The sequence below is a fragment of the Sceloporus occidentalis genome, unplaced genomic scaffold (genome assembly GCF_023333645.1).
Source record: "Sceloporus occidentalis isolate IW3139 unplaced genomic scaffold, rSceOcc1.0.p SCAF_4, whole genome shotgun sequence".
NCBI classification, from domain to species: domain Eukaryota; kingdom Metazoa; phylum Chordata; class Lepidosauria; order Squamata; family Phrynosomatidae; genus Sceloporus; species Sceloporus occidentalis.
Window position 1 is genome coordinate 144,139,368 of NW_028316984.1, and position 16,593 is coordinate 144,155,960.

Consider the following 16,593-nt stretch of genomic DNA (forward strand, 5'->3'; position numbering starts at 1 on the left):
TTCTTTAAATGTGGTACTGATGGATATGAACCAATGGATTCAACGTGGAAGAAAATACATTTTACCTAAACATTAGGACAATCTTCATGACAGTTAGAGCTGCTCAACAGTTGAATGGCTTGTATTTGAGTGTGGTGTATTATCCTTCACTGGAGATCTTTAAATGAGGTTGGATGGCCATCATTCAAGAGTGCTTTAGTCATGTATAAATAATAAAATAAATAAAAAATTTATTTATATACCGCCCTTCCACAGATCAGGGCGGTTTACAGCATTTTAAAAACAATACATTAAAAACATCAATATCATTACAATAAAAACAGAAAAGCCCCGAGTTAGCCAGTCCCCTTGCCAGTGAAGAGGAAGGAGGTCCATAGGACATCTTAATCGGGGAATGCATTACCAAAAAGGAAGGTCTTCAAATCCCTTTTAAATTGGGCCAGGGAGGTGGCCGAGCGGAGCTCTATGGGCAGCGTGTTCCAAAGGGCTGGGGCGGCGATGGAAAATGTCTTCCTGGTAGTGGAGACAAGCCTAGCCCCGGGAACCCTAAGTAATTGCTGCCCAGATGTTCTGAGGGTGCAGGACGGAATGTATGGGGAGAGGCGGTCCTTCAGGTATCCTGGGCCCAAGCCATGTATTCCTCCATGGCAGGGGGTTGGACTAGGTGGGCCATGGGGTTCCTTCCAGATCTATGATTCTGTGATTCTAAATGGCTGAAGCCAACATTTCCTTTCTTAGTCTGAGGTACATCTGAGATATACTATTGTTAGCAAAAGAATTTTGTACAAATGCCTTCAATTCTGGCAATAGGTTTTCAGAAAATTCAGCTACAGAGAGTTTACTTGAGAACCTTGGCACATTTTTGTGACGTTCTAATTCAGCAGGACCTTCTTTATGTTCATCAACCAGTTTTCCACCGCTTCCCTTGGTACACAACAACTTAAGATGGAAATAAGTTAATAGGTAACAAATAAAAACTGTGGAGACAGAAGGTTGCGGTTTAGTAGGGCAAGAAAGATAGAGAAGAGGCTTCAGGCATTTGTTGGAACAGCTGTGGATGAAGGAGGAGAAATAATGTTGCCTAGCCTCTGGCTTTGCTTTGTGAACGAAGATTCAGGAAGGACTCATCCCGCGCTTTGTACAAGCGCGCTGGTGACTAAAAAGGCCAATTCGGGATAAACAGGTCCGGTTGCAGAAAGCACAGCAGAAAGTCTCCTTGGGTGATGTTTCCAGGTTGCGGTTCTTTCTGCGTTGTCGTTTCTCTTCGAGGCTCGTTCGGCGTGAGCTTTTGAAGAAGGCTGCAGCGTCATGGATAGTGCGTCTCCATGCCTCCCGATGCGAGGCCAGGGAGGACCATTTTTGGTGATCTATGTTGCCTAGCAAAAGAAAAATAAATCACCATGAACTGAAAGTGAGAAAAACCAGCCTGGTATTTGACTTTCTTCTGTGGCACTAAGCAGCCTTAAAGTGAGAATGAAAAGTGTAGATAGAAGAAGCAAGCCAGAACTGGAGACTAAACATAGTGATATGGATGGATTTTAACCTCACAATAGATTTGTAGAAAATGGATACATAAAAGTAAGATTTTTGAGTTGAGGCCTTGTAAAGAAAGAAAATGCTGAAAAGGATTTGCAGTAGAATGTTTAGAGACAAGATGACCTTTGAAGGCTCATCAAGGCGCCTGGCCTGCTCTGAAAGCCATAATAATCGAGGATAGCATCCTTGAAAGAGAAAGTAAAACATGGGTGATAAGGGTGATGGAATATTCCAAATGTGCCTTAAGTGTATTTTAATATATTCATGTATCTTTGCTTTGATTGCAAGAAAGTTTTGTACTTTTAAACTTTGAACCAGCCAATAGAATGTATGTTAGGGACCTCTTTGTTTGAATTACTATAAAGGTAGCCATTTTCTTTTATTCGAGGCCCCTCAGTTTATTTTGGAATTTGAATTCTACTGAGAACTTTGCCGGCAAATAAATTTTTGAATTCTCAGCATCTCCTGGGTCCTTTTATCAACTCTGTTCTGTCAAGCTGGTGGACTTAGTGAGAGAAAGTCCCCGCTTTTAAGATTCCCACAACAATAGAGAACTGTTGTTGTTGAGAATGCCCTTAAAATATTTGAAATTTGTTGGTCTCTGTAAACTAATTTCAGTATACCTGGAATAATTTCTCCTGTTTTTTCTCTCTGAAATTGCCAAGAAGCAGGATAGAAAAGTTGAAAAGAAGGTAGATATGTTTGGTTTTTGATCACATAAGTAAATGAAATGGAGTGCCAGGGGTTGCATATGCTTTTGTCTTGCCATAATGTAGTAGTGTGATGTGTAGTAGTATTTTAAAGATGTTTGAGACCTGTGTTTTAATACTATGAGCTCAGTCCAAGTAGTGAGATAAGCCAGGAAATGAGGCAAACAGCTGAAGATCATTTATGGGAGAGAGCATCTGCCTGTAACAACAAAGGAAAGGGGTGATATGAGAAAAGCAGGAGAAATGTGTCTATTTTAATGAATTAGAATTAAGTCCCCCTGATGTTTTAATTATATATACAGTAGTTTCACTATGTGGTTGTAATGGTGGCTGGTCAGTTCTGACAATGAAAGTCACCAGACTGGCTCTATAAATTTTCTTAGACGCGTTACAGACCGCCCAGAAGGGGCAGTCTCGCACCGCTGCTGGTTGCTCCGCGAGGGAGCCGCAGCAGCCAAACCGCGCAGCTCCCTCGCAGAGCAAAAAGAAGCCTCAAAATGGTGCTTCTTCTTCCACCCCGGCGTCACATCCGGGGTGCGACATGCGGATGCTATGCATCCAGCATGTAAAGATGGCGGCGCCCGTGTGTATAGGGCACCGCCATCTTTACACCCTTGTCACATGCTAGGGGTGAGGCCGGCATGGACGCTAGGTCCTCGGCCAACCCCTAGCATGTGACGGGGGCGCCGCAAAGGCCCGTCTGTAATGGGCCATAATAACATTGTTTTTACTACTGAGCCTGGGTTTTGGAACTTTGGTATCCTGCTGGACATGACATAGAGACTGAGACAAAACAGAATGAAGACATACAGAATGAACTCAGACACTTTTGAAATCATAATAGGGAGGAACAATGGAATGCTTCTGGCAAGATTTAGCAAGAGGAAGGCAAACAGGGATAGCTGGAACAGGATGTGTAAGACACAGAGATGCCTCTAAATGGGAGGAAGCATAACAACAGAAGCAGTATTACAGAGGGAAGTGCTATTTTTCAGTATGAGTACTTCTACACATATACAGTAGGGCTGACAGGTGACATAAGGACTAAGGCTCAGGTACCTTTAATAGTTGTGTAGAAGAGGGAATTTCAGCAGGTTGAAATGTCCTCTTCTATAAAACCATTAAAGATATATGAGCCCTGTTCCTTATTTCATCTGGCAAGCCCAACTCACACCCCGTGTGTGAATGCCTGCTGGTCATCTGATGAAATGGATACTTGTCCATGGAAGTATATACCATAGGATTTTTGTTGTTTATATTTCAAATTGTCAGTGGATTTTGTTAAATTCTAGCCTGATTTTGATTTCTGCCTAGTAATGCCCTTGGCAATGGTTGAACCTAAAAAAGCCAAAGGCACCATACAAAATGGGCACTGAAAAGGTCATCCCATCCATGGCTTCTTTGGATACAAAATAGCCAAACCCAAGCAGCTGCCAGATCGTGGAAAGTATAGCACACCCACTTGGTCTGGTGAAGAGCTGATAAGGCCAATGAAAAACTATATCCTTACTTCAAAGAAGCAGACTGATCTCCATAGGAGGCAGGTGGGTGTAAAAAGTGGAGGGCACTTAGTTGAATCATCCTTTGTTTCTTGCCTGACACAGAACTAGAAGGAGCAATCTATTCTGGCTAGTCCAGGGTTGAGGAATAGGCAGCCTGATGCCCTCTGGGTGGTTTGGACTAAAGTTCTGTAAACTGTAGCAAGCATGACCAGTGGACAAGTATTACTGAAATACATGTGTTATGGAGACTGCATTTCAAAACATCAGATTTCCTGCCCTTTAATTTTTATTTTGAGAGGAAAGAATAAGATTTGGGAGTAAACTTTGGCTTGCTTCCATGTAAACATACATGGGGATGGGATGCAGAATGTAAACATTTATTTATGCTGTAGTCCCTGAAGCTTCATTCTGCAGCTGGATGTCAATTAAATGGAATTACTGTAGCACTGAGAAAAAGGATAGATGTTTAAAAGCAGGATTTCTGCCACACCATCCTTTTTTTGTATCTTCCCCAACAATTTTTCCTTTTTAATATGCTGTATTTGCCTTTCATCGTGGTTATTTTTTTGCAAAATAGAACCACCCTGATGTGAATACAATGGCTGTGGTTTTGAGTATGGTTGTCAATATGTATGAGCTTTCATTGAAACTTTGTAATTTAAGCAACCATTTATATTATTATTAAAGCCATTGGAGTCAGAATGTCCACCAGAAAGAAAGAGGACAATTTATAGAGGGAGTCTTAAATTCTCTACTTCTCATCTGTGAATAACAAAGCATAAGGGAAAGTGTGGGAAGAAGAGTTTCTTAATATGTTTTTGAAGTAAATGTAAATTTATTTTACATTTAACTAGATATATCCAGCATGTAATGTTGCAGAAGTTGCTTTAAGAGGTTTTTAAGTACAGAAATTATTAGTGTTCTGTTTCATTAAATGTTTGGAATAGAGACAGTGAATATTCACCAGGTTTTTATGTAACTAGAGAATATATTCGATAACAAAGTGACTTTTCCCATCTGCTCAAAAGTGCTTTTATTTAGTATTGAAAAATATTTATTTCACTTTTATTATGAAAATGATTTTGTCATACATTTTCAAAGGTTATTTAAATATCAAAATGGTTGTCCATACTAGATCACTACAGTTTATACTTATAGAACCATGCTCTGCAGACTAGTATTTTGAGTAGCACCATTCTATACTGCTTTCCATTTATGGAATTTTGCTTGCTGTTCTCAGGGGAAGAACAATAAAATTTAAATTATTTAAACTGAAGTGCATTTATGATATCGATATGTTGAAGTGGATACCTTCTAAGGACTTGCGGTTGAGCAAAATGACACTGTTTCATGAGTGAAAGAGGACAGGCAGCCTTTCTGTGTTATCTTTTCCGTTATGGGTTGTACATCTGGAGATATTGATCAGAAGCACTAGAATGAAGGTATTTTTAATTCCACAGCAAAAGGAAGAATATAGATGAAACCTGGAATCAGAATGGGGGGTTTGTTTTACTACTAGCTATAAATATTGTCTGTAATAAATGCTTTAAAAATGAAGTTATTGTTGTGCAACCCCTGATGTTTCCTCAGATTTCTAGTTGGTTGTTAGTAGTAATGGTGGGCATTTCACTCATCAGAGAATATAAAGACAGTAAACCTTCCCATATGGTTTCTTCCCCTGGCCTCAGTTTAGCAGTTTCCACAAGGTTTTGGGTTGCATCCTGGTAAAATTTTAGAACTGCACCAAGGAGCAAGAATGAGGCCTAAATCCAATTGTTAGTCCCAAAGTGTGTAAATTGTCACATTCATTACTGTAACAATTAGAGTTTTCTCATTTTCCTTTTCACTTTTAGTGGCACACATTTTAAAGAGCACTTTACAAGTTGCTGAATTGGTATCACTAGCTTCTTTTGCCATGGTACTATGATTCGAAGAAAAATCAAAATGGGGAACAAAATAAAACATAATTTTACTCTCAGTCGATGGCCAAAAGAAGAACTGCATTTTTAAAAAATCTTCCCCTATCCTCAGAATTAATGCCGGCAATGGAAAGAAAAGATCTGATGACCTTGAATTCCTACTGTTATTCTGTCTTTTGATGTATTCACATATGAATAGATATATCTACAATTAGAATAGATATAGAATAGAATAGAATAGATAAAATCTACAATTTTAATATCTGATTACTTTCCGATGATGTGACACACTTGATTTTCACAAGAATTCTCCAACATGGGTGAATATTATTGGAGGATATAGAATATCATGACATAGTAATATTTTCTGGTGAATATGAGCTCACTCTTAGTCAGGGGTCGGCAACCTCCGGCCCGTGGGCCAGATGCGGCCCACGGGCGCCTTTCCGCCAGCCCCCGGTCCCTCCTGCCGTCGAAATCGCCGCCGATTTCGGCCGCTCCAGCCGCCATTTTGCCCTTCAAAATGGTGGCGCCCATTAGGAGGGGTAAGGCTGGGGACCTGGAGAGGCCCAGATTGAGGCCCAGGAGCTCTCTTACCTTTGGGGAGTGCTCTGGACAGGCTCCCTGGCTGAGGCAGCTAAAAGTGGGTCAGGACAAGGAGGAGGAGAGGGAGACAGAGCACCACCACTGCTACCGCTGGCATAGACAGCGAGGTGAGCGATGAACTGGAGGGCAGCCCAAATGTAGGAGGCGCAGGAGGAGCCTCTGGGGCCCAAGCCTTTCCGCCATGCCACCACCCCTTCTGTGTTGTTGTTGTTGTTGTTGTTGTGTACCTTCAAGTCTGTGTTGGAGTTTTCTTGGCAAGGCTTGTTCAGAAGGAATTTGCCTTTTCTTTCCTTCTCCTCCTCTTCCTCTTTCTGTGGCAGCCATTCTCTCCCCCCCCCTCCCCAAGTGTGAACAAGGGGAGTAAACAGCCCCAGAGAAATTTGATCACAAAATAAACCAGTTTCCACACTTGGTTATTTTGTAGTGGAAATGAGTCCTTACTTGACAGAATGCCTCTGCCATCATGAAACTTGCTCATATCATTAAAGCAAATTAAAATATCAATCTCTGCCCACCTGCCCTCCATTTACCGCTTATCAATACAAACAGAATGAAATTGCTTTTAGACTGATAAATTAACTCAGGCTGCATCTGCACTGCAGAAATAATCCAGGTTGATACAACTTTAACTGCCATGGCTCAATACTATGGAATTCTGGGAAGTGTAGTTTGTTGCAGCACTAGAGCTTTGCTCATGGCAACTATTTTCACTGAAACTAGTGTTGTTACACACACTCTACCTCTTCCTTCCTGGCCTCAGTTAAGAATAAGAGCCTTCCCTCCAGTCCATCAGCTTTGGTCCAGGCCTCAGAGGGAGAGAAGAAATGCAGGACCAGATCCTCTTCCACACCACCATTCCCTTCTCCTTTTGTGTCATGTCTTTTTAAATTGTAAGCCTAAGGGCAGGGAATCATCTAATTAAAAAGATTGTATGTACAGTGCTGTGTAAATTTAGAGCACTATATAAATAAAGCTTAATAATAATAATAACAATAACCCTTCAAATAAGAATATTTAAGTACACTATATCCAGGTTCCTTGAATGTCAAAGAATGTCAATTGACAAGCGGATTTCCTCAAAATCCTGATCTGCAGTCTTATTTTGCCAGCCAGCTATATTCCATAATAATATAGAAAGGGAAAATTATGATTGCAATGCTAAACTGTCTAGGCATGGAAAGTGTCCCAAATGATTCTTGGTTTTGGGAGGAGAATCTCAATTCTCCCTAAACTTTTCTTAGACCTATATTTAATTCTGTTATCAGAAAGTCTGTCTAAATTCTTGTTAAAGTCATCTCTGATACTAGTTGGGTTATATCTAGGATGACTACTCTTGGCATTAATATTAGGGAGAATAGCTGGATTAAGAGAAGCCAGCCAGCCTGGACAGTGGTTTTACCTGGAGCCCTTGGCCCTACCAAGAAACAGTGATGTTATTTAGGTAGTTTACAAATGAAGATACAGCTTTATTACCAGTACTGTGTGTTTATGAGGATTTCAGGTATATATGAGCTCCTTTGGGCTGATTACCAGATGAATAGCTGGGGGTATTTCTTTGTACAGTGGCTTCATGATTTGAATGAATAAATCTAGAATTTTGACTTGATACATGCTTATTCCATTTAAAGGACACATTCTTACTTTTTAAGATTATTTGTTATATGTCTGTTGTTCCCACTTGAAACTGGTTCTAACCCTACTGTGCTCAGTTTCAATCGATATGAAGCGAGGCAAATGCAAAAAAACTGCTCTTTCCTGACTCTAGTTTTTGGACGGTTCTTTTTAAATGACCTGATGTCGAATCGTGTCCAACCATGCTTCTTATCAGTTGTGTTCTTTGTTAAAGTTAAAGAGTTTATGGCTGATTATTATCAATCTTGTTCTTTGTTAAAGTTAAAGAGTAAAGACCAAAAAAGTTTACAGTGCTCTACACAAGTAAAAGATGGTCCAAAAAATGTCAACTGAGGCTTTTCTCTCTTTGTTATTGTTGTGTGCCTTGAAGTTGTTTCTGACTTATGATGACCCTAATGCAAACCTACCATGGGGGTTTCTTGGCAAGTTTCTTCAGAGGGGGTTTGCCATTGCTATCCTCTGAGGCGGAGAGAGTGTGACTTGCCCAAGGTCACCAAGTGGGTTTTTACATGGCTGAGTGGCGATTCAGATGCTGGTCTCCAGAGTTGTAGTCCAGCGCTTAAACCACTAAACTACACTGAGTCTCCCTCCTCTCGAGACCTCCTCTGAAAGAGATTCAAGAGGTGGTATCAAGAGAAAAGGCCTTTCCACCTGTGGCCCTAACCAACTGGAATGCAATACTCAGGAAAGTCCAACATTACCATCTTTTCAGTGTGAACTTAAGAAATGTCTGTACTCCAAGGCATCTGGGTGGATATGACAGGCTGGTATTGAAATATGTTTCTTAGAGCAATTGAGTTCCTTATGTTTTATTGTTATTTTCGCTGATTTATATTACATATTGCTTTTATTCATTTTAATTTGTATATTCTATCTGTTAGACTCCTGGAGTCTTTTTTTAAAAAAATATTTCCAAAAAATGGAAATAATACTAACTGAATATACTTTGTTATATAGTGCCGGCCCAAGCCTATATTATTCTTTTCCACAGAAAGCAGAGCCAACCTCTCATGAATCACATATGTTTTTTTCTTAGTTTTTGCTTCCGCCTCCCTTATGTCAGCACTAAATTGCTCCAGGAATACAGAAGAGTTGTTGCTATATAATTCTAAAAGGGGTGGGAGATTGTGCTTAGACTAATTCAAGGTCTACATAAGTTGTGCCACTAGAATCAATCTTAATATCAAAGCTGCAGTGTGTTATCCTGTTAACCACCTCTATGTCAGTGGTGCATTTAATCACAACTGGTTAGTGGTTTGAGCACTGGACTAAGACTCTGCAAACCAGGGTTCTAATCCCCCCTTGGCCATGGTAACTGACTGGGTTGGTCTTGGGCAAGTCATACACTCTCAGATTCAGAGGAAGACAAAGGCAAAATCCCTCTGAACAAATTTTGCCAAGAAAACCCCATGATTGCCTTAGCATTGCCATAAATCAGAAATGACTTGAAGGCACATAACAACAAAGTTAAAATTCAAAGATATCAATATCCATTCCCCACAAAATGAATGGGGAGGTACAATGCCCACAACTTTGGTAACTTTTAAAAATGTAAAGAAGGAATGATATGTGTATTTCAGTGGTGAACATTTCTTTACTCTAAGTAACTGAAGATGGAGACATGGGCCTAAATTCTATTGTTAGTTCAAGCTAAAGTATACCCATTGAACCAGTGGAATTTAGTCACATTTTGATTTATTAAGTTTCAGTTTATTCACTGGATCTATTATAGTTGGGACTGACCAACAGGATTCAGGAAATGTATAACAAACAGGAATAGGAATTGATCATTTGACCCAAAGTAATTTCCTGGACTCTCTTGGTTAGATATGTGGTCCAGTTTTAGTTTTTCCCTTTCCTGCAAGAAAAGTAAATTTGCTTCAGTTCTTTCCTCTAACCACTTCTTTCCCCTATCCATTTGCTATACAAAAATCCCTTTGAAATAGCTAAAGATGTGTATAATATAAAGATTAAGCTGTCATCTTGCAGTTCTGAAGAGATCCATAAAGTATGAAAATGTATTTGCTATCTTCATGGGATTAAACCAAATATTCAATCTCATCCACCATAAATAAATCACTAATTCTTCTGTACTTTTCTCCACAGTAAGTGAAACAGATTGCTATGTGAGCTTGTGGCTACCTACTGCCTCTTTTGAAAAGTTTCAGACAAAAACAGTTTCAAACTGCAAAGATCCAGTGTGGAATGAAATTTTTTACTTCAGAATCCAGAGTCAGGTTAAGGTAAGATAAAGGTTGGTGTGCTAGAGCCCCTCTAGATGAGGCAGAATAACAATCTTCTTATCTTTACTGGTTGTTCCGCATTCATTGCTGTTTCTTATCAATCGTGTTCTTTGCTTCATCCACCCCAAATTCTGTTTCTAGGCAAACATTGCAATGACTATAACAAATGCCATTGCAGACACTGTTAATGTTACATGCCTGCAATTTCATTATAGATGCTGTAATGTTCAACCCACTTCTCCAATGGTGAGACATTCCAGGGGTGCGAGTGCTTATCCACGTTTGAAATGCAGTCACTACATTGGAGACGACTTCTTCTTCTTCTTCTTCTTCTTCTTGGAAAGATTGCAGGAGATTCCTTTGTGTTTTGTAATATTTTTCTGAATTTTTAAATGTAAGAGTTCACAAAAGTGGAGCCACAGCTTAAAATTCCAACAAACTACCCCAGCTTCCTATTCATGGTGGAACCTAGAACCCAGAAAATGACTCTCTCTGTGATTCTGTGCTTTTCCCAAATTGCAGTTTTCTCATATGTAGATCCAGATAGCAACATGCTTTGTTGGAAGCATGAAAGTATGGTCCTCTTTTTGGATTGTTCAGAACTTCCCCAACTAATGGGCCTTTATCAAAAAGAAACTGGCTAAAAATTTCATTCCCCTTGTAACATATTGCTTCCTCCATATGCCTAAACAAAACCAGAGAGTTCTGACATGTTTCCCCAATTTTAAACAGACTTGCTCGCCTGTTTCCCACAATGCAGGTTATAAGCTGTGCTAAACAGACTCCAGACATTTGGTACATGTAATAAATGGGTGGGAAAGTGTGCCACAAACCTCCTTCTGGTCCCTTAAAGCTTCTTGAACCCATCCATCCCATTTTTCAGGGTGTTTTTTTTTTCTGAAAAACAATCCAAAAGTGAAGAAAACTATTGAGCAACGTGGCATTTCAGTTTTGCTACCCAGCCAGAACCTCCCCACCCTCTAAAATAATGAAATGACTCATTTCAAGCCAAAACTGGTCCAAAATGGGAACCATAGATGGCAAAATATAACTTCTGTTGTACCAGAAAGTGCTGATGGAGCCCTGTAGTACTGTGCCCTCACAATTCATTTCTAGTTTTCTTTATTTCTGTTTCCAGAATGTCTTGGAATTGACTATATGTGATGAAGATGTCTTGATAGATGACAAAAAGCGTGTAATTTTATTTGACATAGCTAAATTGCCTCTTGGAGAACCAGTGCTTATGAAATTTGAATTGAATCCCCAGGTAAGCGTGCAATTTTCCTCTTATGCAGCCTTCTCAGTGGCTGCTTTCACTATCTGGAATTCCCTTCCATAGAAGGCTATGCTAGCCCCCCTTCTGCCCTCCTGTAGCTTGCAGGTGATGACCTTTTTCTTCAAATAGGCTTTTGCTGATGACCTTGCAGGGAGCCTTTTTATGGCCTTGATCTCTTTATTTTGGTAGTGTTTTGGGTTTTTATTTTTTAACTAATGTTTTTAATGTGATGATTTTTTAATTGTGTTTTAATGCTGATTGTCAGGTTTTTATTTGGTTTTAGCTTTGTGAGCCACCTTAGGGTCCCACGTTGGGAGGAAGGGAATGGATGGATGTTAGCTTACAGTTGTAAACTGCTTAGACACTGCTTAGGCAGTATGAAGCGGTATATGAATGAAGCTTGGATGTATGTATGTATGTATGGATGGATGGATGGATGATTTGGAATTATTATTATTAATAATAATGTATTTTTCTTATATGCCACCTTTCTCCCAATATAGGGACTCAAGGTGGTGAACAACAAGTATAAAGCAATACAATTTATAAACAGTACAACAATATTAAAATATATAAATATAAAATTTGTTAAAACAGTTAAAAGTTAAAATATAACATGTTAAAAATACAAACCATTACCATTTATATAGCATAACATTAAAAACCAAGTCCTTATCAGCTTAAAAGGACTGACTGCACAAAAACATCTTTACCTGGCATCGGAAGGACAGCAGGGATGCAGCCATGGGATATCTATGCATGGTTCATCTCTGATCCTGCCTTCCTACTAAAAGAAGTACATATATTAAAAGAATCACATAATGTAATAATGAACAGGACAGGTTTTCATGTGTATTTTATCATTATTACATATAATTTTTTTAACTGGATGATGAAAATGAACCTCCATTACAGAGTTGAAAAACTAGTTCAGGAGCTAGCAGTGTGTATATTATAACACATTGTGACACCTTCATATATGATTAGTTTCATAATGCTGGCTCCATCTGTTCTAATCAGTGAATGTGTCCTAACTATTATGAAGGAAACATAATGTAATTGTTACATACGGTACCCAAAGACACCTGAATACTTGTGCCTAAAGTAGCTCTTTCAAGATGGAACTAAAAGTAACAACATAGTTGTTTTGGATTTTGAAAGTGGGAGTTACATTTAGAAGGCAAATAACACCCTCCCCAAAGGCTTTGTGGTTTCTGGTTTCTGATTTGGGCGCATTTTTAAAGGTGTGAGGAATTAGAGAGGTGTTTAGCCCACAAAGACTGAAAGGAGAAAATTGTTCACGGACCTTTAGAAGTTGCCGACCCTTGCTTTAAGGTGAGGAAATCCTGTGGGCCTATACAAGTCAGGAGAGAGTATCATTCTAGCAACACCCAGTTTACATATAGCCTAAGCTTGAAAATCGTTTAAGTAGACCCAGAACTTCTATTCAGACCTTAGATTTACACTTTCAAAAGATGTCCTGTTCTGTCTCAAGTGTATCAAATCTACATTATTAAATAATACATTTTACTTTTCAGAAAAATGAAGAACTGGAAGTTGAATTCACACTGGAGAATATGTGAGTAAGACAAAAATCACTATTGAGTGATAGGATACATACCCAAATTTGGCAGAGACTGTCTCAAATAATCCAAATGCCCTGGTTTCTTTCTTTGGTGTTTATCACAAGGAGGTTTTTGCAGCTTTTTTCAGCTCAGTTCCAACATGATTGTGGGTCCAATGATGCGAATTCATGCTAAAACGTGATATGTTATCTCATGTGATTGCTTTCTATGGGGGGTTCTTATGAGGCGCTTCCACATTCAGTCTGCACTGACTCCTCATTTTGGTGAATTCGGAAACAAGCAAATTCACCAAAATCTGCTTCTAAGCTCACTTCAATTTCACTTCAAATTGGTCTGGTGTGGAAGATCACTCTGATGTCGCCCCCCCCCCCCGGCCCCCTGCGTCCTACTCCTTCATCCCCCTCCTCCTCCTTTACCCCATTTCATCCTCTCTGCCACCCTGCCACCTATTCCATCATCCCCTGCCTGCTCCTGCACCCTGATCTGCTCCCCTCCCCTCCTTCACCCTGCTGCTATCCCATCATCCCCTGCCTGCTCCTACACCCCGATCCTGGCCCCAGTGACCTCCTGCGACCTGCCTCATCATCCCCTGACTGCTCCTTCACCCTGATCCTGGCCCCAGTGACCCCTGAGACCTATCCCATCATCCCCTGACTGCTCTTTCACCCCATTCCTGGCCCCAGTCACCCCCTGCAACCGATCCCATCATTCCCTGACTGCTCCTTCACCCCGATGAAGGATGACAGCTAAGGGGGGGCAGGGAAGGAGGACAGCCTCCAGAGCCCCATTGAGCATGCACAAGGGTGCCGATTCAAATCGTTGAACCCTCTGGTTTGGTAATACAATGTGCACTCACCATGCTTTGCTTGAATCCGCATCATGTGACTTTTCTGGAATTGAACTGACTCCGCTTCCCCCTCGATTCGGAAGGGCAACAGAAAGGCAATCAGGAGTTATAAAACATCATGTTTTAATGTGAAATCACATTGCTAGACAGGAGGGACTCTGGATCTGGTGTGAAAAAACATCACGTTTCACGTTGCTAGAACAGGATTGACTGCAGATCTGAGCTGCAAACATGCAAACATGTGATAAGGCCCTTTGTATTTTCTCATTTATCCTTGGTTTACTTCAATTGGTGCAGACTGAATAAAAATGCAAACTTCTGCCATCTTTATTAATACCCTGATGTCCCACCTTTCATCTGTGAAATCATGAAGGGTATGAAGACCTGCAGCTCATAAAATAACCAATTCAAAACAAGCTCCCATTTCATTCACTTGCCATCCTTTGCATCACAAGATGATATACTTAAAATTAATCAACAGTAAAGGCACTTTGACATAATAAATGGAAAAAATTAAAAAGTATTTATAAGATAGAGTTTTTCTGCCTTTCAACACATGTTGAGCATTCAGCTCTAGCTTCACATGCTTTCAGATGTCAACGTTTCCAGTGGTGGCTCCCAGAAACTGGAAAGCAGCAGAAACTACATCATACTGTTACATGATGCTATGAGGAACTCTGTGAACATTATTATTGCATATGTTCGCCTTTTCCTTCAAGCTCACCCTGCTGATCCATTTTACCTAGCAAAGGCCAACAGTTTCTCCAGCAAAAGACACAGATAAACCCTAAATCCATTGCTTTATGTTTGGTTTGCTGGTATCATCTGGTGTACTTCCATGTGTTTGTCCTGGTCTTTCACCAAACCACTGTGATCACAGGCCAGGCTGAAATCAGGGCATTACAATAAATAATTATTGTAAGGATAACATTTCAGCCATTGTAAGCACATTTGCATAGTAACCAGATTACTATTTACTTATTTGCTTACTTTTTCTATTTATATCTCACCTGATTCTCAGTTTGCCTTTTTTCCTCAAAAGAAAAAAAAGTATTGAATATATATGTGTATGTGTGTGTGCGTATTAAAGCAATAGTATGTTTAAACAAGTATCTCCTAAAATGATTAAACAGCTGACAGGAAAGTTAGGAATTGGTCACACTGCTCCAGGGGTCAGATCTTCTTTCTCCTAGAGGCTTTGTAAGAAGATACAAAATAATGTCACCAATGCATCTGAGGAAGTAGACTTAAGTCTACAAAAGCTCATACTACCAATTTCTTTCTTTAGTTTGTCTCAACAGTGTGATCTCTCTTCATTCTACAGACTAACAGTGCTATATTGTTAAACAAAATAGAGTCATACTACAGTCAGAAGCAGGGAAACATGGTGGTATAAGAGTGGGGTAATTGTGATGATGACGCAGACTTGAAAGAGACTCCATTTCCTATTTTTCCAGCCTTCCTTGGCATCTACAGAGGTCTCACCCAAAAAATCCATGTAGCTTTTCACTTGTACCTTTCAGAAGCACTTTAAGTATTGGTGGGAATTAAACCTTTGCCATCCTGCAGCCTCAACTTTTGCAAGCAACATTTCTAAGACTTAATGAACAGCAAACAAAGAAACAAATCTAGTGTCCCACCTGACATTTTCACCTGGAAATGGCACTCAAGGCAGCTAATAGCAGTAAAACTGAAATAAAAACTAATGTGAGTAAAAACCAGTGTGAAGCATTAAAACAGATGAAAAGCTCAAGGAAAGTAAAGCAACATAAGCTGTAAACAGTCATAACTCATGTTGAAGATTCTACTCTTTAAACTTTTCTTTAAATCATTCAAGTTGTAACATTATGTATCTCTGTTTCCTAGAGGAGGTCCTCCTGAAACGATAATTACTAATGGAGCAATTATGGTAATTTATTTATTTATTTATTTACTGACATGATTATATTTTATTTATTGGATTGGATATACAATGATCCCACTGTATGCGTAGATTATGCATCCATGGATTGGAGCTCCTATGGATCATCATGCCCTATGTTAGCCAATGACAGCATACACCCATGGGTACATGTCAGCACCCACTGACAGATTATATTACCACACTATACTCTTATAGTGCTACTAGTCCACTTTTACTACTCTGGCTGCCTCCTGTTGCATTCTGAGGTTTGCAGTTCAGTGAGGCCTAAGAGCTCTCTGGCTGAGAATTCAAATCCCCCTCCTTAAACTGCAAATCCCAGAATGCAACAGGAGACAGCCGGAGCAGTAAAAGTGGAATAGCAGCACTATAAGAGTGTAGTGCAATAATCTAGTAATATGGGCTTGAGCTTTTGCATTTTTTTCCTACCTGCAGTGGATGGTGGAACCAAACCCTTGCAGATGGGAAGGTATGTATGACATTGCTGATGCTGTATGATGTTGCTAAGGCTGGGCCTTTTTTTCACAGAAAATTTTTGGGAAGAAACACCTTGGTTAGGATATATTATAAAGTGCCAGAGAATTCTATAAGTGACAGGGGTATATAATTTAATGCCCCTTCTAGTTCCCATTCCCATAGTTTGCATAAACAGCAACTCAAATATTACCTCAGGGCCATGGCTGCTGCCAAAAATCAGTTTTGCATAACAGAATTAATGAAATTTCTGAAATATTGGAAAATAAAAGTATGGTGACATTCTGTTCTCTGAAATAAGTTCATTATTTCAAACTAGTTTTTCCTACAATATTTCCAGT

At 39.7% G+C, this 16,593-nt stretch overlaps 1 protein-coding gene across 1 annotated transcript in view; it reads left to right on the forward strand.

Moving 5' to 3' along the window:
• Positions 1 to 16,593, forward strand: part of LOC149314778 (cytosolic phospholipase A2 epsilon-like) — a 63,371-nt gene that overhangs the window by 19,280 nt on the left and 27,498 nt on the right. The window contains exons 4-7 of the mRNA XM_089523146.1: positions 10,012 to 10,148; positions 11,287 to 11,415; positions 12,963 to 13,003; positions 15,724 to 15,766. Coding sequence (XP_089379272.1) covers positions 10,012 to 10,148; positions 11,287 to 11,415; positions 12,963 to 13,003; positions 15,724 to 15,766 — 350 coding nt within the window. The remainder of the gene's footprint in view (positions 1 to 10,011; positions 10,149 to 11,286; positions 11,416 to 12,962; positions 13,004 to 15,723; positions 15,767 to 16,593) is intronic.